General features: G+C 55.7%; 1 protein-coding gene and 1 long non-coding RNA gene across 9 annotated transcripts; one reads left to right on the top strand and one right to left on the bottom strand.

Moving 5' to 3' along the window:
• The first annotated feature begins 3983 nt into the window (after nt 1–3983).
• SEMA6C (semaphorin 6C) lies at nt 3984–17995 on the top strand. 8 transcript variants are annotated; one of them, XM_027056215.2, is made up of 19 exons: nt 3984–4135; nt 8673–8838; nt 10609–10723; nt 11011–11074; nt 11233–11289; nt 11645–11746; nt 11970–12060; nt 12268–12387; nt 12568–12656; nt 12990–13207; nt 13495–13626; nt 13904–14056; nt 14294–14467; nt 14756–14902; nt 15145–15222; nt 15360–15415; nt 15553–15597; nt 15970–16065; nt 16474–17995. In XM_027056215.2, the coding sequence occupies exons 2-19, from the start codon at nt 8727–8729 to the stop codon at nt 17517–17519; spliced, it is 2895 nt and encodes a 964-aa protein (XP_026912016.1). In that variant the 5' UTR covers nt 3984–4135; nt 8673–8726; the 3' UTR covers nt 17520–17995. The 8 variants fall into 8 exon arrangements, with proteins under 8 accessions (XP_026912016.1, XP_026912013.1, XP_026912015.1 ...); XM_027056212.2 differs by lacking the exon at nt 3984–4135 and adding an exon at nt 4614–4865; XM_027056214.2 differs by lacking the exon at nt 3984–4135 and adding an exon at nt 4614–4869.
• LOC128313984 (uncharacterized) lies at nt 6503–11819 on the bottom strand. Its single transcript, XR_008295240.1, has 3 exons — nt 11624–11819; nt 10999–11126; nt 6503–7760 (listed from the first exon to the last, which is right to left on the bottom strand). It is a non-coding gene; the product is annotated as an uncharacterized LOC128313984 (long non-coding RNA).
• Nucleotides 17996–19890: the final 1895 nt, after the last annotated feature.

The following is a 19890-nucleotide window of genomic DNA, read 5'->3' as shown; positions in this document are numbered from 1 at the left end:
ATTCTAAAAAGAACTTCTCTTGGGGCACCTGGGTGGCTTGGTTGGTTGAGTGTCTGACTCTTGATTTTGGCTCAGGTTGTGATCCCTGGGTGGTGAGATTGAGCCCCACATTGGGCCTTGTGTTGATTGTGGAGCCTGCTTAAGATTCTCTCTCTCTCTCTCTCTCTCTCTCTCTCTCTCTCTCTCTTTCTCTCTTTCTCTCTTTCCCTCTCCCTCTGCCCCTTTCCCCTCACTCAAGCTCTCTCTCTCTTTCTCTAAAATAAAAGAATAAAAAGAACTTTTTTAGTCCCTCCTCCTCACTATATGTGTATATGTATGTATGTGCATACACACACACACACACACACACACACACATGTCTTTTGTCTGGGAAACGATTTCTCTGTTTCTATGTAAAAAAAAAAACATTTGTTTAATGTTTTATTTATTTTTGAGAGAGAGACAGAGACAGAGTATGAGCCGGGGAGGGGCAGAGAGGGAGACAGAGTCCCAAGGAGGCTCCAGGCTCCAAGCTTTCAGCACAGAGCCTGACACGGGGCTTGAACTCATGAACTATGAGATCATGACCTGCGCTGAAGTCAGATGCTTAACCAACTGAGCCACCCAGGCGCCCCTATTTCTCTAATTCTAAATGATCACCTTTGCCAGGTAGGGTATTCTTGGTTGTAGGTTTTTTTCCTTTCAGCACTTTGAATATATCATGCCACTCCCTTCTGGCCTGCAAAATTTCCACTGAAAAAAAAAATCAGCTGATAGGGGTTTCCCCTTGTACATAACTTTGCTTCTCTTTTGCTGCTTTTAAAATTCTTTCTTTATGTTTAAACTTTGACATTTTATTTTATTTATTTTTTTAATGTTTGTTTTTGAGAGAGAAAGAGCATGAGCAGGGAAGGGGCAGAGAGAGAGGGAGACACAGAATCTGAAGCAGGCTCCAGGCTCTGAGCTGTCAGCACAGAGCCTGATGCGGGGCTCAGACTTATGAACTGTGAGATCATAACTTGAGCCAAAGTTGGATGCTCAACCGACTGAGCCACCCAGGTCCCCCCATAATCTTTGACATTTTATTTTAAATGTTTATTTTTGAGACAGAGACAGAGCATGAACGGGGGAGGGTCAGAGAGAGGGAGACACAGAATCCGAAGCAGGCTCCAGGCTCTGAGCTGTCAGCACAGAGCCTGACGCGGGGCTCGAACCCACAGACCCTGAGATCATGACCTGAGCTGAAGTCGGACACCTAACTGACTGAGCCACCCAGGCGCCCCTCTTTGACATTTTAATTATTATGTGTCTAGTGTGGATCTCCGAAGGTTCATCTTATTTTGGACTCTTTTTGCTTCCTGAACCTGGATGTCTATTTCCTTCCCTAGATTAAGGAAGTTTTCAGCTATTATTTATTCAAATAAACTTTCTGCCCCTTTCTCTCCTCTCCTTCTGAGACCCCCTATAATGCAAATGTTTATTCTCTTGATGTCATCCAACAGGTCCCTTAACCTACCTCATTTTAAAAATTCTTTCCTTTTTGCTGTTCAGCTTGGGTGCTTCCCATTATCCTACCCTTCAGATCACTGATCTTCTTCCGCATCCATTAATCTACTGTCGATTCCCTTTAGTGTGTATTTAATTTCAGTTATTGTATTTTTCAACTCTGATTTATTATTTTGTGTATTTTCTCTTTGTTGAAGTTCTCTTTGAGTTCCTCCATTTTTTCTCTCCAGTCTAGTGAGCATCTTTATAACCATTGCTTTATTTTTTAAAAGTTTTTATTTTAATTCCAGTTAGTTAACATGCAGTATAATATTAATTTCAGGTGTACAATATAGTGATTCAACATTTCTATACATTACTTGGTGCTCATCACTAGTGCCTTCCTTTAAAAAAAATTTTTTTTTAATGTTTACTTTTGAGAGAGAGAGAGAGTGTGAGTGGGGAAGGGGCAGAGAGAGAGGGAGACATAGAATCTGAAGCAAGCTCCAGGCTCTGCGCTGTCAGCACAGAGCCTGATGTAGGGCTTGAACTTATGAACCATGAGATCATGACCTGAGCCGAAGTTAGACGCTTAACTGAGCCACCCAGACGCCCCAACTAGTGTCTTCCTTAATCCCCATCCCCTCTTCCCCCCCACCCCAACCTCCTCTCTGGTAACCACCATTTTGTTCTCTATAATTAAGAGTCTGCTTCTTGATATCTCCTTCTATTTTTTTCCTTTGCTTGTTTTGTTTCTTAAATTCCATATACGAGTGAAACCATATGGTATTTGTCTTTCTCAGACTTATTTCTCTTAGCATTATACTCTCTAGATCAATCCATGTCATTGCAAATAGCAAAATTCCATTCTTTTTATGGCTGAATAATATTCCATTTTATATATATAAATAATATATATATAATATTCATATATATATATATATATATATATATATATATATACCACATCTTCTTTATCCATTTATCAATTGATGGACACTTGGGCTGCTTCCATATCTTGACTATGGTAAGTAATGCTGCTATAAACATAGGGGTCTGTGTATCCCTTTGATTAGTGTTCTTGTCGATCATTACTTTAAACTCTAACAGGAATATTGATCATCTCCATTTAGTTCTTTTTCTGAGGTTTTATCTTATTCTTTCAATTAGAGCATATTCCTCTGTCTCCTCATTTTGCTTGACTTTCTGTGTTTGTTTCTATGAATTAGTGGAACAGCTACTTCTCCTAAACTTGAAGGAATGGTCTTAGGTATGGGTCATTGCTTGTGTAGACTCTATGTGCCTGGTGACTTTTGCTGGCTGGCTGGAGTTGTGGGTGACATGGGCTGGGGATCGCGAGGCACTCCTGCTAGGTCTGCTCTGGTAGGATGGTAGATGGCCATTTCTTCAAAGACTGGGACTGCATCCCACAGCGAATTGTATATGAAATAAGTGTTTAATACTTTATAGATGGAACTGAGATTTTATTTTATTTTTTTTTAATTTTTTTTCAACATTTTTTCTTTATTTTTGGGACAGAGAAAGAGCATGAACGGGGGAGGGGCAGAGAGAGAGGGAGACACAGAATCGGAAACAGGCTCCAGGCTCCGAGCCATCAGCCCAGAGCCTGACGCGGGGCTCGAACTCACGGACCGCGAGATCGTGACCCGGCTGAAGTCGGAGGCTTAACTGACTGCGCCATCCAGGCGCCCCATAGATGGAACTGAGATTTTAATTGGGCCCTAAAACTTTAAATAAATTACACCTCAGTCTCTATTCACTAACCTATTTAATGAGCATGTATTTGAGTACCTAAGTCCTTTGTTAGAAGCTGGGGAGATACATCTCTTGCTTACTCACTGTGAGGCTTAGCCCAGTCAGTGAGCCTGATCGGAGTTCAGTAAAGACCAGCAAACCCTTGTGCCTCCTTTCCTCTTGTCCAGAGACTAGTATGTGGGAGTAGGGGGCAGGAGGTGCCCACTCAGATAAAACTGTCCAAGAATGCCAATGTCTCCCAGGCCACCCACTATCCTGGGAATTTTGAGAACGTCTTTTGTCCCAGCCCCCACGCAGGGAAGAATCTTAGCAGGCGATACCAAGGTGGGAGCCAAGCAGTGCTGTCTGAAGTAGTCTCATTCTCCCTCCCCACTGACCTTCCCAGAATCAAAGAGTCTTTATGGAGGATGGGGTTGGAGAAGAAGCAGTTTTGTTATTCGAAGGAATGTCCAGGGCCCTCTGAAGAAAGATGGAACACTAATCCTGTGTCTGGGACCAGTAAGGCTATACGTGGGGCTGGGACACTGGTCACTTTCCCTTTTTGGAGTCTCCATGTTGCTCCTCTTTCTGTGTGATTCTCTGAGTCAGTTTGTCCCAATCTCCACGTCTCTCTTTTGGCTTGAGCCTCACTCACCTGTCCTCTTCCATCAACCCAACAGCCTGACTGCCAGCCACCCTGGCTTCCTGGCTCCGTAGTTCCTGGCCTAGTGGCCTAAGCCCATCCTGCTCTGACAGTAGGGGTGAGAGGGGAGGAGATGATGGGGACAAGGGAAACCTCCTGGTGACACCTTCCTTTCCTTTCCCAGGCCTCAAGCCCTCAAGCGCATGCTAGGCCTCCCTTATTGGGGTCATCATGAACCAGAGGAGGCACATGGGAAGAAACAAGGAGGTCGAGGTAAAAACAGTAGAGAGGAGGGACAGAGGGTTGGGGGCAGAGGGGAGAGCCCCCCCCCCCCCCGAAGTGGAAGCCAGGTAGCCAAAGCCATTGGGGAGAAAGGAGGGAGGTTGAGTCGCGCGGTTCAGACAGTCCAGCCCAGCCGAGTCTCCGGGTTTCCCGTCGGTCTCTCCTTCCAGCTTCGCTTCCTTCCTCTCTTGTAAGATTTCTCCCAGGACCTCTCCGTGAGACCCCCTCCTCCGTACGAGTCTCGGCGATGGTCCGCTGGTTTCTCCATCTCGCGCCTGGCTTTGGTCTCTGGCTCAGCCTCCCGACCTGGCCCTCTCGGTGGGCGGTGCTCCTTACGCCCCGCCCCCAAGGAGGACTATTGGTGAAGAGGTGTCGAGAAGGCGGTGTCCAGCCAGCTTCCGAGAGCCAGATTGGTTGCGGCGACCCAGAGGCGGGCGGGAGGCGGAGCCGGCCGGGAGGCGGGCGGGGCGGCTGGGGCCCGGCCCAAAGCCCCGGGCGGTCGCATTGTTTTCCTGCACGGAGCCGCGGCGGGAGTGGGGGCTGCGACTGGGACCCGCGGCTTGCCAGACCCGACAGCGGCCGGGAGCTCAGATCCGGGCTCCATCCCATTCGGACGCTCACCACATCTCGCCAGAGCCCCAATCACGGATTGCGAACTCGGCGTGGTGCGGGGCTGCTGCCCGCCCGCTGCGATCTCGGTCCTGCTGACCCGGATCTCGGAGCAAGTACCCCGGAGCTTGGGGAGATGGGGTTGCAGGGGAGGCCAGGAGGACGGGGGACGCCGCAGCTGGGGACAACGTTCCGAAGTGCGAGAGGGAACCGGGAGGGTGCCAGCGCGCTGTGTGCCTGGCTGGTGGAGAGGGTCAGCGGAGTTGGGGTGCTTGGAGGGAGGAGGGGACCGTGGCCGAGCCCCGTCAGTGCACTGTTGGGCGCAGCGTCTGGGCTCCTCTTCCCACCGGGCTTCTCTGAGTCGCGTCCCCTGGATTGGGGAGCGCGAAAGGGGATTATCTGAGGCGCGCACCGTGCAGAGGGTGGAAACCCTGGTGCCTTGACTCCCGGGCAGGGAAACTAAGGCTCCGAAACCCGCGGAGAACTGGACCCTCCTCTCGATGTCTCTGCAGGGATAGGAAGGGGGACGCGTCGTTCCGGACTTTGGTGTCACGGTTGCACCTCTGTCCTTGTGCAAGCGGGAGTCTGAGCACCTCTCAGGAGGTTGGCTGGGGCAGAGAGTCGGGGAAGGGGACCCCCGAGAAACAACAGTCCCCGCGCCCTTCTCCTTTCTTCACCCCACTCGCCCCGGGGCTTTGTTAGACCAGGGTCTCCCAAGGAGGAGAGCCTAGCTGGAGACTGAACCTTTAGCCCGCGGACCCCGCTCAGCGCCGGCCGCAGGCCTGCCCTCTTTGGTTCCCAGCCTCTGGCCCTGTTTCTCTGGCCTGGGAGACCCGCCTCCGCTCCCCAACCCCCGCTCTCATCCTCACTCTGCGCCTGCAGGCCCCTCCAGCCCCTCCTCCCGCTAACGTGGCTCTGGGACCCGGTCCCGGCCCAGACTCTGCTGCCCGCCCCTCTCGGAGCCCCAGATCCAGTGAGGGGGAGACACGTCGAGCCCCTGGCCCCGGGCCCATCTTATGCCAGGCTCTAAACACCTGGATTATCCTCGTTGGGGGTTGGGTGGAAGGGAGAGTACGTGCGGAACCAGGGGCAGAGGGTGGGAGAAATGTCTTGGAGAAGGGAATGCGCCTTCAGCCTGTTTCTCGAGGATCCTCACCGCGCCCCCCACCCCCTCTACCTCCTGTCTGCTCCCCCAGAGGAAGGTGGACTGGGGCGGGAGACCAGCCTGAGAGCTTCCTGCTATTGTCCCCAGCCCGGTCTCCCCTTCTCCATCCCTTCCCCAGCCTCCCCCTCCACCCACCTTGACTCTGGTTGTGACTCTGGCTATGACCCTGGCCACTCCCCAGAGGTGGCCGTAGGGCCAGGAGGAGAGAGAAGGGCTGTTTTCTCTCCCAGCAAAGAGAAGACCTAGGAGGGGAAGAAAGGTTTGGCCAGGCCTCCCCCATTTGCTTCAGATGGGGGGTATGATGCCTTTCCCCAGGCCCCGGGTGGGATGGGAACTGCTCAGATGCTGCTCCTCCAAAAACCAATGTGGGAAGCCTTCTTAAAGACGTATCATACAAGTCTAGGGGGCCAATGCGAAGGCCAACCAAGTGTTTTCAGAGGCTGGACTAATCCAGTCCAAGGCAGGGGGTGGGGTGCAGAGACACTGGGCAGGAGGGAGGCAGGACCTGCTCTCTTAGGGAAGAAGGAAGGGGCTGGGGATGTTTGCTATCGGAGCATTTTGCCTAGAAATGAAGAGCATGTAAATGAGATGCAAATTAGCCTCTATTGTCCCCAGCTAGGGCGCTTTCTCGGTGAAGGCTGCTGGATTCTGAGGGTTTTAATGTGGGAGTGGTCGTCATGCCCCACAAACTCTCCCTGTCACCCTTTTCCCCAAGACTGGTCCTTCAGTTCCAGGAGTTTCCAGCTAGGGGCCAGCCCCTGCCCCTGCCCTCACATCTTTGGGTTTGAAGCGGCCGGCACCTCTGTAATCTAGCTCACTGTCAACACCCCGCCCCACGCCACCTCACAACACACCCACACCTTTCCAGGGCCGCACATCCCTTTCCCTAGCTTCAGTAGACTTCTCCTAAATTTTCACATTTACTTCTAAGGGATGTGGTAAGGAAGTCTAGCTAAGCCTCTTCCCTCCTGTCCCTTCTTCCATCAGGTCACAGGTTTCCTATCCCCCTCAAACCCCCACAGGAGTCACGACCCCAGGTGAGGAAAGGGCAGCAGCTCCTGAAGGCAGGGGATGGAAACTGGCCTGGCCTGGGGGCAGGAAGAGGGGTCTGGCTGTTCTCCCCACTTGCCAGAGGCCAAAGTTGTTTCCTGGGTGAAGATACCAGTTGCCCAGGGCAACTTGGAGGGGGGGGGAGCCGGAGGGGGAGGATAGGAGACAGGCTGGGTCCCTTTCTCTTCCCCTGGGAGCACCAGCATCCGGGGATGGGGGTGGGGTGGTTAGGGAGGCTTGGCCTTTCAGCACCAGAGGGTCGTTAGCTAGCTGACTGCTCTGCCCCTGGGGAGGGGGTCATCATTAGATGTTCCTACCCCTTCCCCTCCTCCAGCCCTCTTGGGACCCCATCTGACGTCAACCTCCCCACCAGTGACGCTGGACTGGGGGTGGGGTACACTTGGGTCCTGGCTCCAAGAGTGGATTTGGGGAGATGGAATGGGCTGGGCTTGGAAACCCAGGGTCTGTTCTTTAAGGGGACATGGTGGGATGAACAACTAAGGATTGGTGAGGGATAGCTGTCTATTCACAGAAAGGAAGGATTCTCACCCGACCTGGTTTCAGGAGCCACTCAGCCCCTCGCTTCAGTTTGAGGGGAGGGAGGGCAGGAAGCTGGAGTACACCTCCCACTGCGGGGGCCCAACCGGGGTCAGCTGGGGTGGGGTTGGCGGTGCCTGATGAGTGGGAAGGGCAGTCTTACCACGCTTTCACCATATCCATCTTTTCCTGGACTTTGGGCTACCGTTGCCTGTGCCTGTCGTTGAATTATTTATATTTCCATTTTGAGGCAGCCTGAAGAGGGAAGGAAGGGAAAGAGGGACATACGTGTTGAGCCATTTCTCATCACCAGTATAGCCAGTTGCATCCCTGGCTCCTCATAGGCGTCTGCTCCTCATCAAGTACTTGCACTGGTTCTTGGGAGCCAGGGAGGGAGCAGGGGGTTGGAGAGGCTGGGAGGGGGCACAGTGGTCGGGCAGACAGCTGCAGCCAGAGCTAAGTTTAGCCTCTGATCTGGCTCTGATGCACATGCATTTTTGGCTAAGGCAGCCCCCCACCCCACCCCGTACCCCTCCCTACCCAGCTTCTCCCTAGCAAAGAGAAGAGCCCTTGAGGCATGAACTTAGACGAAGACAACGACCCCTAGGCTTCCTGCCCCCACTCTGTCCTTCCCAACCCTAGAGAGGGGATGGCTTCCTCGCAGCTGCCTCTTCCCTGGGCACAGCGCCTGAATGGCTCCCAGGGTGCCGTCTGGGTCTGTGAGGGAGGGTGAGGCAGACACGGTGCCCTCTTCCTCCTTCCAGTGCCAAGGAGTCACTATTTATAATTTTAAGGCTTCAGTGTCTAATTATAACTGAGAAGGGGTTAGTAAGAGGGGGGCCGGGAGGTGTCACCTACCAAATGTCCCAGGCCCACTCAGAAGAAAGGAGAAGAGGCCGTGTGAGGTTTGGAAGGGGAACGGGCGTGTCCTGTCCTTACCTGGGGTCATGCCTGCAGGTCTCACGCCAGCCAGTTTGGGCCAGTTGGAGAGAGAAAGGCCTGGAGTGACAGTGACAGCTGGCTGGGACCGAGGCAGTGCCAGAGAAAGGGTTGATTCCCCCGGCCCACAGGGTCCTCTAGGGTCAGACCAGGGGAGGAGCCCGCCTGGGCCGGGGGGTGGGGAGGGATCTGGCCCCTTCCCCCACTTTTATCTGTCTCCTCTTTCAGGGCCGGCATATGGGTGAGGGGGCACCCCCTGGGGCCTGAGCTGCCCCGCACAGGATGCCCCGTGCCCCCCGCTTCATGCCCTTGCTGCTCCTGCTGCTCTCACTTCCCCATACCCAGGCTGCCTTCCCCCAGGACCCCCTCCCTCTGCTGACCTCTGACCTGCAAGGTGAGTGCCCTGGCCCAACACCCGACACCCCGCTGGGTGAGCTTTTCACTCCAGACCCCTGTGTAGGAGGCCAGGGTACAGGAAGACACCCAGCAGGGGAAGCAGACAGGTAGAGGGAACGGGGGCTGCTGGCCCTGCTTCCTTCACTTGGAGGCAGTGCGGTCATTTGGTGGTTAAGAGCACGGACTCTCAGCCAGACCAAACCTTAGCAGGTTTGGATCCCTGCCCGGCAACTCATTAGCCTCACAACCTTGGTTAGATTGTTTAACCTTCCTTTGCCTCAGTCTCCTCATCTGCAAAATGAAGAGAGCAAATAGCATTCTGCCTCAGAGTTATGTAGGGATTAAATGAGGCGCCGAGAACACGGTCTGGCACATGGTAAGTGCTGCCTGTGTGTTTGCTATTACTGTTAGGTATGCCACAAAGGTTCAGGGCTGGTTCAGTGGTTCCCCACACTTCTTCCCCCATCTCCACCATTTGCACCACAACTAAGCCTAGGTCCCACTGTGAGGGAAACCATACACCCACTTTTTTCTGAGAAGAACCTTGATCTATTTGCAGGTTCCTGTTATGGATGTAGAATTTAGAGTAATTTTAAGGACCAAGGGACTGCAGTTGGGTCCCTGGGAGTAAGTGTTGGGGGATAAGAATAGCAAACACTTGCATGTGCCAGATGCGGTTCTGAGCACCATATAAACATTAAAGCATCTATGTCTGAACTCTGAGCTGCCTCTGGGCGCTGATGATCATGGTTGCCATGGTCAGGCCAGCAGACACGGAGGGTGGTCAACGGAGACAGTGACCTGGGACGGCTGAGGTGGCTTCTGAAGAGCCTTGAGGGGATGATACCAAAAGCTGGGAGAAATGGAGTAAGTGCTCCAGACAGGACAGTGTATGGCACGGGAACGAGAGGGGAGCGCTAGCCAGCCCCCTACAGCCCTTCCAAGAAGGAACTGTGTTCAGCTCTGGAGTAGGACAGACCTGGATCTGAATCCCAGTGCCTTCCACTTCCCAGCTAAATAAACTAGGCAAATTCCTTAATGGCTTTAAGCCTCAGACTCCTCATCTGTAAAGTGGGGCCAATATTAGTATAGTAAAACCTTGCGGCAAGATAAGCAAACATTATTTTTAATTTTAATTAAAAAAATGTTTATCTTTAGAGAGATGGAGAGACGGAGCGCGAGCAGGGGAGGGGCAGAGAAAGAGGGAGACACAGAATCCAAAGCAGGCTCCAGGCTCTGAGCTGTCAGCACAAAGACAGATGTGGGGCCTGAACTCACAAACCGTGGGGGATCATAACCTGAGCCAAAGTTGGATGCCTAACCGACTGAGCCACCCAGGTGCCCCTCTAATAAATTTTAACTTGATAAATGAGCGATGTCTTGTGATACAAATAGTATGTGATACTGAATATCACTTGATCACAACTGAGCCAATGGTTCTTGAAATTCACTTTAATATACGAGTGCTTTGGATTACAAGCATCATTCCAGAATGAATTATGCTTGCAAACCAAGTTTTACTGTATTTCCCTTATAGGGTTGTATTAAACAAGGCATCTAAAATGCTAACATGGTGGTTGGCCGAGGTTAAGTGCTCAGGGCTAGCATTATTTTATTAATAGCTGTATTAATAGTTTTTTTAATACCTCACAACTTGTCTTCCTCATTCACAATGTCCATGGCTGGATTTCATCTGGCTGGAAAGGGTACTGGGGGAGTGCATGGTGTCCTGGCTCAGCCTCAGCACCCACCTCTCTGTGTCTTCTAGGGACTTCCCCATTATCCTGGTTCCGGGGCCTGGAGGATGATGCTGTGGTTGCCGAACTTGGGCTGGACTTTCAGAGATTCCTAACCTTGAACCGGACCTTGCTAGTGGCTGCCCGGTAAACTGGCCGTGGCACTGTTGTGGGGCCAACATGCATGCTCCTGGGCAGACATGGGACCTGCATGGCCACTGCAGCACCTTGCAGGGGACACATGCAGGTGTACAAGCCATGGGACGTGGACATGCTTGGACCCAGAGTGCAAATGCCGAGGCATGGAGTAAGGGGGGGATAGCAGGAGGTCTGCGATGTTTGTCTCTGACCACTGAGCCTGAGCAGGGTGGCAGTAAGGAGCTCAGGTGGGGTGCCTTCGTTTGGCTCTGATCCCTCCTTACCTCTCCCTGCAGGGATCACGTTTTCTCCTTCGATCTTCAAGCCCAGGAGGCAGGGGAGGGGCTGGTGCCCAACAAGGTAAGAGGCATGTGGCAGGAGGTGCAGGCATGGAGATGAGGCCTGGAAAGGTCTGCTGGGGGTCCAGCGGGTGGGAAAAAGAATCTAAAAGGAGCCGTCATGTGAGGGGGCATCCAGCTTGCCCCATGATGTTCCCTCCCTTCTGTCTCTCCCTTCAGTATCTAACATGGCGGAGCCAAGACATGGAGAACTGTGTTGTGCGGGGAAAGCTGACGGTGAGGAGCGTGAGGAGCGGGGTGACAATTTCGAGGGGAGAATTTCCCGCCTCTCCAGGCTCTGTCCAGGACCACAGTGGTCCTCTGCTGTGCCTAGTTTTCCCGCCCACTTGCATCTGGGGTGGGGTGGGGGGGATGCAGGAAAGGGGATGAATAGTTTTTGCCTTCCTTCACAGAAGAGCTAGGCTCTAGCAGGCCAAAGAATCTGTCTGAGGTTGCAGGGTAGCAAATAGCTTGGCTGGGACTTTACCCCACATTGCTCTGACCGTCTCAGGGGAGGTGGCCTTACTTCCTGTGGCCCCCTGTCCCAGTCCTAGGGAGCCCTGTCGCTGACCTGGAATTTTGGCTTCTCTAGGACGAGTGCCACAACTATATTCGTGTTCTTGTGCCCTGGGACTCCCAGACACTCCTTGCCTGTGGAACGAACTCATTCAGCCCCGTGTGCCGCAGCTATGGGGTACAAAGGCGGAGGGAGGGGGTGTGGGGCAGGGAAGGGGTCATGATGGGAGTGGGAAGAGAACCCAAGGTGGGCAACCAGCGAGGGTAGGGGAACCGGAGTGTCCAGAATGCAAGGGTCCTGAAGGGGTTGGGGAGAGAGGCAAGGGGACGCGGGGAGGTGGGTGATGGAGCCAGACTCCGAGACCCTGATGGTTCCAAGAATCTGTTCCCTCTCCCTCCAGATAACTTCGCTGCAGCAGGAGGGTGAAGAGCTGAGTGGGCAGGCTCGATGCCCCTTTGATGCTACCCAGTCCAACGTGGCCATCTTTGCAGGTGTGCACCTGGGCACGTGAGAAGCGGGCCTGTGGCCGGAGGGGGCTACCACCTCAGCCCTTCTCCCAATATGGTCTCTCCCTATGCTCCTGAGTGGAAGGTTGAGGTAGGGGGCAGGGCCAGGGTGAGTGAGGTAGGGGTGTAGGAGGCCCAAGAAGCGCCAGATCCCTGGGCCGTCCCCTGACTCCCCCCTACCCGCCCCTCCAGAGGGCAGCCTATACTCAGCCACAGCTGCGGATTTCCAGGCCAGTGATGCTGTGGTTTACAGAAGCCTTGGGCCTCAGCCCCCACTCCGCTCCGCCAAGTACGACTCCAAGTGGCTCAGAGGTCAGGGCGGGCCTGGGGGAGGGAGGCTGCTCTTGGGGAGGAGGTGCAGGGGGAGGACAGGGGGAGGTGCAGGGAGCAGGCAGAGGGTGGTGGTACTGGTACTGTGCCTGTGTGAAAGGCAGAAGGCTGTGTGGGGCCTGGAGTCTCTGAGCATGCTGTTTCCTGTCTCCGCCCCCTCAGAGCCACACTTCGTCCATGCCTTGGAGCACGGAGACCATGTCTACTTCTTCTTCCGAGAGGTCTCTGTGGAGGATGCTCGGCTGGGAAGGGTAAGGAGGTGGGCACCAGGGGCGGGTAGCTAGAGAGTTCTGCTGGATCCTGAGGAGCCAGTCAAGAGTCAGTGAAGAGCTCCTGGCCCTAATCTCCACCATATAGTCCCTTGGACTCTGAGCCCCAACTTGGAGTAGCCCCCAGCCCTCTGCCCCCACATCCTGCTGTGTCCCTCATCCTTGACCCCAACCGATCTACCACGCTATACCCTTCTTTTGCTGTGCCCCTAACATTGGTCTCTCGGTCCTCCAACACTCCAGATTCGTGTCCCCGCCACTGGCCCTGGGGCCCTCCCTGTTCTCCTAGTCCTGGCTCCCCCCCCCCCCACCCAGGTGCAGTTCTCCAGGGTGGCCCGAGTATGTAAACGTGACATGGGCGGCTCACCTCGGGCCTTGGACCGCCACTGGACATCCTTCCTGAAGCTGCGGCTCAACTGCTCTGTTCCTGGAGATTCTACCTTCTATTTTGACGTCTTACAGGCCTTAACTGGGCCTGTGAACTTGTATGGCCGCTCTGCTCTCTTTGGGGTCTTCACCACGCAGACCAATAGGTTAGTAGTAGACTAACCGACATGGCCCAATCTGTCCCTTGTCCCACCAGCGTCTGAGCCCCCCTCCCACAGCCTGCTGATGCCTTATAATGAGGGGAGACTCCATTCAAGGCCAGTTTACTATTCTGTTCATTTTTTTTTCTCCCAGCATGGCCCCCAGAGACTGTCTCACCCTCTCAGGCTCCACGTCCTAATATGGTGCATAAGGGCAGCTGCCGTGTCTCACCTGGGAGGGGCTGTGCTATCCCTCCCAACCCCCAGCCCACATCCTTTTCTGGCTCCTTCAGCATCCCTGGCTCTGCAGTCTGTGCCTTCTACCTGGATGATATCGAGCATGCGTTTGAGGGCAAGTTCAAGGAGCAGAGGAGTCTGGATGGGGCCTGGACACCCGTATCTGAAGACAGGGTTCCCTCCCCCAGGTACCCAGGATGGGGGTGGCTTTTGTCGGGGCAGAAGCAAGCAGTGTGTTCCCACGTGGGATTATGAAGAGAGGGTCTATGGGATTAGGGGGAGGGGGCTCAGTGGGTTGGCATGGGACTGGAGAGCTGTGGAGAAAAGGAAGGCAGTAGTTGAATGTCTGTGTGAAGGGGTAGAGCAAAGGTTACCAATCATGTTTGGGAGCAGCTGGGGGGGTGGGGTACTTAACTAAACCCTGGGTCCCCGTCCTAACATGGCTCCTTTCCATGTGCCTACCAGGCCAGGATCCTGTGCAGGTGTAGGTGTGGCTGCCTTGTTCCCCTCTTCCAGAGATCTCCCTGACGACGTCCTGACCTTTATCAAGGCTCACCCACTGCTGGACCCGGCCGTGCCACCTGCTACCCATCAGCCTCTGCTCACCCTCACCAGCAGGTATGTGGCTAGACAAATGACAGCTACTGCCCAACCCCCGCCCCCCGCCCCCGCCACTCTCTGTCTCCGACCTCACAAGCTAAATCATATTGGTGGGAAGAAGAACCCATGAAAGTGGAAGGGAGAGCGAGAAGAAGAAAAAGTCTGGGCGGGAGGAAGCACCCGGAAGTGGGCACCAGGATACATGGGCCGTCTTCCACTAGTCAGCTTGCCCTGACCCAAGGCCTATCCCTCCAGGGCTCTATTGACCCAGTTAGCTGTGGATGGTAGGGCTGGTCCCTACGGTAACACCACAGTCCTGTTCCTGGGCTCCGAAGATGGGACAGTGCTGAAGGTACTGCCCCCAGGGGGGCCATCAGGGGGCCCTGAGCCCATCCTGTTGGAAGAAATCAATGCCTACAGCCCTGCCAGGTGAGGCCTTCGTCTGGCAGTCCCTCCCACCCCCCCCACCCCCCTTGCAGAGCAGGAATGGGAAGTGAGGTGGTGGATGGAGATGTGGGGGGATAGGGTGGGAACTCCCCAGAAGCTATAGGGTATAGGGATTTGGCAAGAAGCTGGGTGGTTTGGTGGGGCAGTCCTATGAGTTGTGTTCAGGGCTTGTGCACCTCCCCACCTTCTGTTCTTTAACCCCCCCTCCCCCCCCCCCGGAGACAGGAGCCTCACCTGCGCCATCTCTGATTCCTTCTGGCTCCATCCTAGGTGCAGTGGGAAGCGGGCAGCCCAAACGGCACGGCGGGTCATAGGGCTGGAGCTGGACACTGAAGGTCACAGGCTCTTTGTGGCTTTTTCTGGCTGCATCATCTACCTCCCTCTCAGTCGGTGTGCCCGGCACGGGGCCTGTCAGAGGTGAGAAGAGGCTGAGGGCAGGCCTGCCTGGGGAGGTTCCTTGAGCCAGAAGGAGCATGGGGACACAGGCATGGGGGGTGGCAGAGAAATGCAGGGGAGGGTCAGGAGGGAGGGTTGCCTGGAGCATTCTGTAGGTATGCAGCAACCAGGGACTAGAATAGGAATCAGGGTAGGCAGGATGGGATCTGGGGCTGGGGCATGGGCTTAGAGGGGAGAGCCTCAGATGTCTCCGTCTCCCCCAGGAGCTGTCTGGCTTCTCAGGACCCATACTGTGGATGGCACAGCTCCAGAGGCTGTGTGGATATCAGGGGACCTGGTGGGTAAGTGAGGGGCCCCTGGACCTCCTGAGGAGAAAGCTCCCCACTACTAGGAGAGGGAGCTGAGGGCCGGGGCAGGGGCTGGGGGGCAAGATGGATAACTGAACTGAGACACCCCCATCCACCTCATATCCTTCTAGGACTGATGTGGATCCGGCTGGGAACCAGGAATCCACGGAGCACAGTGACTGCCAAGGTAAATGGCCGGGGCAGGGGTGGCTGTAGCCACAGCTGCACATGGCTCTGAAGGCCCTCAGTGACCATCCCGGGCCTTTCAGTTCTTCTAGAAGCTTCCCTGCCCCTGTCTTCACCCTCCGTCTTCCTTCTTCATAGATGGAGCTACTGGGAGTCAGTCTGGTACAGGGGATTCTGCTTATGGTGAGTCTGGCTATTCCAACTTCATCCCCCCTTGCCCGGCCCACACTTACCCAAGTCTGTGCTCCCTGGCAGCAGCAGACCAGCACCCCGGACCCACTGAGAGAGTCTCAAGGGTTAGCATCCTCCACACACCTGGCATATAGCTCAGTGCTTGGCATACAGTAGGGTGCTTAAATAAATAGTGTTTGAAAAAACTACATGAAGGAATGCCTGCATGGTGAGCCCTTCCCCATGCCCAGAAGAAAGGAGAGGCTGGAGTTCTGGACTTTGGGGTTCCAAAGGGGGTGGGTGGGGGTGGGGAGGACCCTCTGAATGGGTGTCAGAGGTGGAAAACAGGAGCCTCACTGGCTCTGACCTGGTCTCTGTCACCAGTGCTTCTGGGTCCTGGCCCTTCCCCTGAGACCCCCAGCCCCCTCAGTGATGCCCACCCCCGGCCCCAGTCTTCCACTATTGGAGCTCACACTCAGGGTAAGGGGGCTGGTTGGGAGGGACAGGAGTGAAGTGTGGGGCTGCTGATTCTTGAAGAACTCCAAGCCCCTCACTGACACGTTTGATGCTCACTAATGCCTGTCTGGTGCCCCCTCTCCCCAGAGCTGGGCATCTCCTACCCACCTCCTTCTGCACTGGCAGAGTTTGGCACCTGCTCTTGGCATGGCTCCAGGGGCCAGAGCTGGGTTGGGGACTCCCCAAGGCCCAAGCTCTAGCCTGTGTGTGAGGGCTGGTGTGATGGGCTGTGCGTTGAGGGGTCAGGGGAGGTCATTCTGAGGAGGGTCAGGCTGTGCTGGAGCGGAGGAGGCGAGCAGCAGCGGGAGCGAGGTGCAGCGCCCTCCCACACCCCCCTACCTCGGCTGAGCCTCCCTCCTCCCTCTCGGTCAGCAGGCGTGCGCCGGGACCTCCCCCCAGCCTCAGCCTCCCTCTCCGTCCCCATCCCACTCCTTCTGGCCTGTGCTGCCGCAGCCTTCGCTCTGGGCGCCTCAGTCTCTGGCCTCCTGGTCTCCTGCGCGTGCCGCCGAGCCCACCGACGTCGGAACAAGGACGTCGAGACTCCGGGGCTCCCGCGCCCTCTCTCCCTTCGCAGCTTGGCCCGGCTGCACGGTGCGGGCCCGGAGCCGCCGCAGTCCAAGGACGGAGACGGGGCGCAGCCGCCCCAGCTCTACACCACCTTCCTGCCTCCCCCCGAGGGCGTGGCCCCGCCGGAGCTGGCCTGCCTGCCCACGCCGGAGTCCACGCCCGAGCTGCCGGCCAAGCACCTCCACCACGCCGGGGGCCCCTGGGAGTGGAACCAGAACGGGAACAATGCCAAGGAGGGCCAGGGCCGCGTGCGGGGCGGGAATGCGGCGGGCGGCCCCGCGCCCCGCGTGCTGGTGAGGCCGCCGCCGCCCGGCTGTCCCGGGCAGGCGGTGGAGGTCACCACCCTGGAAGAACTGCTGCGCTACCTGCACGGTCCGCAGCCACCCAGGAAGGGGGCCGAGCCCTTGGCCGCGGCCGCGTTTACCTCGCGGGCGCTCCCGCCGGAACCCAGCCCCACCCCCACCCTGTTCGCGGGCCCCAGCCTCCTGCCCCGGGAGTGTGGCCCGCCATTGAGGCTGGACGTGCCCCCCGAGGGCAAGTGCGCGGCCCCCTCCACGCGGCCCGCCCTCTCCGCCCCCGCTCCCCGGCTAGGGGTCGGGGGCGGCCGCAGAACGCCCTTCCCCACGCATCGTGCCCCCCCGGCCCTGCTCACTCGGGTCCCCTCGGGGGGCCCCTCCAGGTACTGTGGGGGGCCCGGGAGACATCTTCTGTACCTGGGCCGGCCGGAGGGCTATCGGGGCCGCGCCCTAAAGAGGGTGGACGTCGAGAAGCCGCAGCTGCCCCCGAAGCCGCCCCTCGTCGCGCCCTCCCCCCCGCCGGCCATCCCCAACGGCAGCCATTTTCACTTTTAAAGGGAGCTGCGCTGCGTCCTCCAGTTGGGCCCCTGAGGCCCGCGCCTTCCAAGGCCAAGAGCATGGACGCGTCTCCAAGGACAGAACCCCTCCCTCTCTCCGCGTTCCACACCTCCAGCCTTTCTGGACTCTGAGAGTCTCCTGGGGTCTCAGCCCGCCTCGGGTTTATTTATTGACTGTCTTTCCCCCTGTCCTCGAGAGAGGAGTGGGAGGTGAGAAGCTCGCCCCCTCAATGAGCCAGCTTTTCGGGGGGAACTGGCGCACTCCTACTTCCCCCTCCCTCAGCCAAGCTGCCTTAACTCGCCCCTTCGGACTTCCTCCATAGACTGTGCCGCGGGCGGGCCGCAGGACGGATGGACGGACCGACGGGGCTGGGGCCGCGCGCGCGCTGTGTACGGAGTCCTCGGGCCTCCCGGGACGTGCCTCCTCCTACTGTGTAGGAGCCTCCGCTTCCCAATACAGCTTCTTGTCCCCGAGTCGTGCCTGACTTTCCTAGCGGAGGGGGCGGGGCGGGAACCGGTCCGCTCGCTAGGCGCCTCTGCCCCCGAATCTCTGCCTTTATCTTGGCCTCGCACTCTCCCGAGTAATTGGGATGGCTGCGGTCCCACCGGGGTTAATCAGGAAAGGTTTCCTGAAGGAGGCAAGCAAAGAAATGGTGTGTGGCGATGAGCCGGGGCCCAGGAGACCCACGGCCAAGCTTAGGTGGGGTGGGGAGTGCACCGGAGCACGTTCCTGGATCGAAGACGTTTTCCTAGCTTGTTCCATGGGGTGGGGGAGGGTACTTTTTGAGAAATAAAATGAAGCTGCAGCGCAAGTGATTTACGTTTCACAACAGGAAATCTTGTCCTAAAGAATTTGGAGTCTGGGTCGCATGACCCGGAGGCTGCACAGAAGAGCAAAGGAGTCCGCGCTGTCGGAGGCAGGGGCTACCCTTGGCAGTTCCCTAAGGAGCAGTTAGTTTCCCTTCGCAGAGCGGGAGGGAGTATCCAGAGCGTCTGTTCCCTTGCACGCATGCGTAGCCTCCTCTCGCGGAGGAGTCTCCGGCTGCACACTGTGTGCCGACGAGGTTCAGCTAGCGGGTGCCCGTTCGGTCGTTCATCTAGCTGGGGCTGGCTGAAGATACCTGTCTGTTACCCCACGGGCCAATGGGAGGGGCTGACAGGACCGTCTGTCCCGCCCACTACCTCGAGTCTAAGGGCTCTTAAAGCCTCTCGGGGGCGGTGGCCGCTTTTGCGGATTTACAAGTCCGGGGTTTTGCCGGCGCGTGGCCCGAGTATCCGCCCAGTTGGAGCCCTAGGCCGCCGTCCCACTGGCGCCGCCTGGAGGCCGGCCCAGGCCCTGCCGCTAAGGAAGCCTTGGCAGTCCATTGCCCTGTTTGCCGCGGAAGGGCCTTTGATGAGAAACCGCTGAGAACAATTTGGTGAAGAACGGAGATTGTTTCTTGCTCCTCCCTTGACTACCTGTAATCCTGACAAGTCACAACCTTGCCCCAAACCTCAGTTTCCTCATCTGAAAAATGGGGTTGTTTGAGAGGCTCAAGTAATGATAATGTATGTAAAAATACTTTCAAAGGAGAAAACACGGTACCTTTTGAGATGGTGATTCTTCCAAACTCATGCTTAGGCGTCCTAACTTTGCGATCTTCTAAGCAATCGGTTTCCCTTTATATCCTCACAGTCTTAATAGATTTTACCCTCAATGTTTTTTGAAAATTACCCTCTGAACTTTCCTCACACCTTGTTCTGCCATATTTGCTCTCTGCAGTCTACCCTCTGCTTGGAGCTTGTTCTCCCAGGTTGGAGAGGTCCTTTAGGTCTTAGTTTAACCCTCTTTGGATGCCTTACATAAACCAAGATGTTTGAAAACCGTTGCTAGTTTCCTAGATGGTGAAGGAGAGCAAGGGAGGAGCGGAGAATCTTTCCAAACACGACTTCACTATCCTCTTCAAACCAAGGTGTTAGAGCCAGGACAAAGAAAAATGTTAGGGCTGCATCCTTTCTCAGCCTTCTGTTCTGAGGGACAAGGCTCAAAATACTTCAGTGCTTGCTCTGAAGGTGGTCACAAGAAAGAGGTAAATGTTCCTCAAGTTTAAATATAGACTCAAAAGAGAGGTGCAAGAAAAGTTAATCCTGTGACTCTGTGCAGGCAGCAGCAATTTACAGGTTAAAGTCCTTGTTTCATTTTAATCATGAAGGGTGTTCATTTATTAACATTTACAAAGTATGACGGCTTCTCTAGCCTAAAGTGTGGACTAAACTGGATCCTCAGAACCTTCTCAGGGCTAGCAAAAGCAACTATGTTGCACTGAGAACGAAAGTCTTGGACTCTGCCACTTTAATAGTTTTGTGTGTGACTTTGGCAATTCGATTAA

The sequence above is a fragment of the Acinonyx jubatus genome, chromosome C1 (genome assembly GCF_027475565.1).
Source record: "Acinonyx jubatus isolate Ajub_Pintada_27869175 chromosome C1, VMU_Ajub_asm_v1.0, whole genome shotgun sequence".
Taxonomy (NCBI): domain Eukaryota; kingdom Metazoa; phylum Chordata; class Mammalia; order Carnivora; family Felidae; genus Acinonyx; species Acinonyx jubatus.
The sequence above is the reverse complement of the archived record's forward strand: the minus strand, read 5'-3'. Positions and strand labels throughout refer to the sequence as shown.

What these genes read in the sequence shown, in the direction of transcription:
- SEMA6C (XM_027056215.2), top strand. Translation starts at nt 8,727, where the DNA reads ATGCCCCGTGCCCCCCGCTTCATGCCCTTGCTGCTCCTGCTGCTCTCA. An exon ending in AATGCCTACAGCCCTGCCAG is followed by an intron (nt 14,468 to 14,755) that starts GTGAGGCCTTCG and finishes GCTCCATCCTAG; the next exon opens with GTGCAGTGGGAAGCGGGCAG. An exon ending in TATTGGAGCTCACACTCAGG is followed by an intron (nt 16,066 to 16,473) that starts GTAAGGGGGCTG and finishes CCTCTCGGTCAG; the next exon opens with CAGGCGTGCGCCGGGACCTC.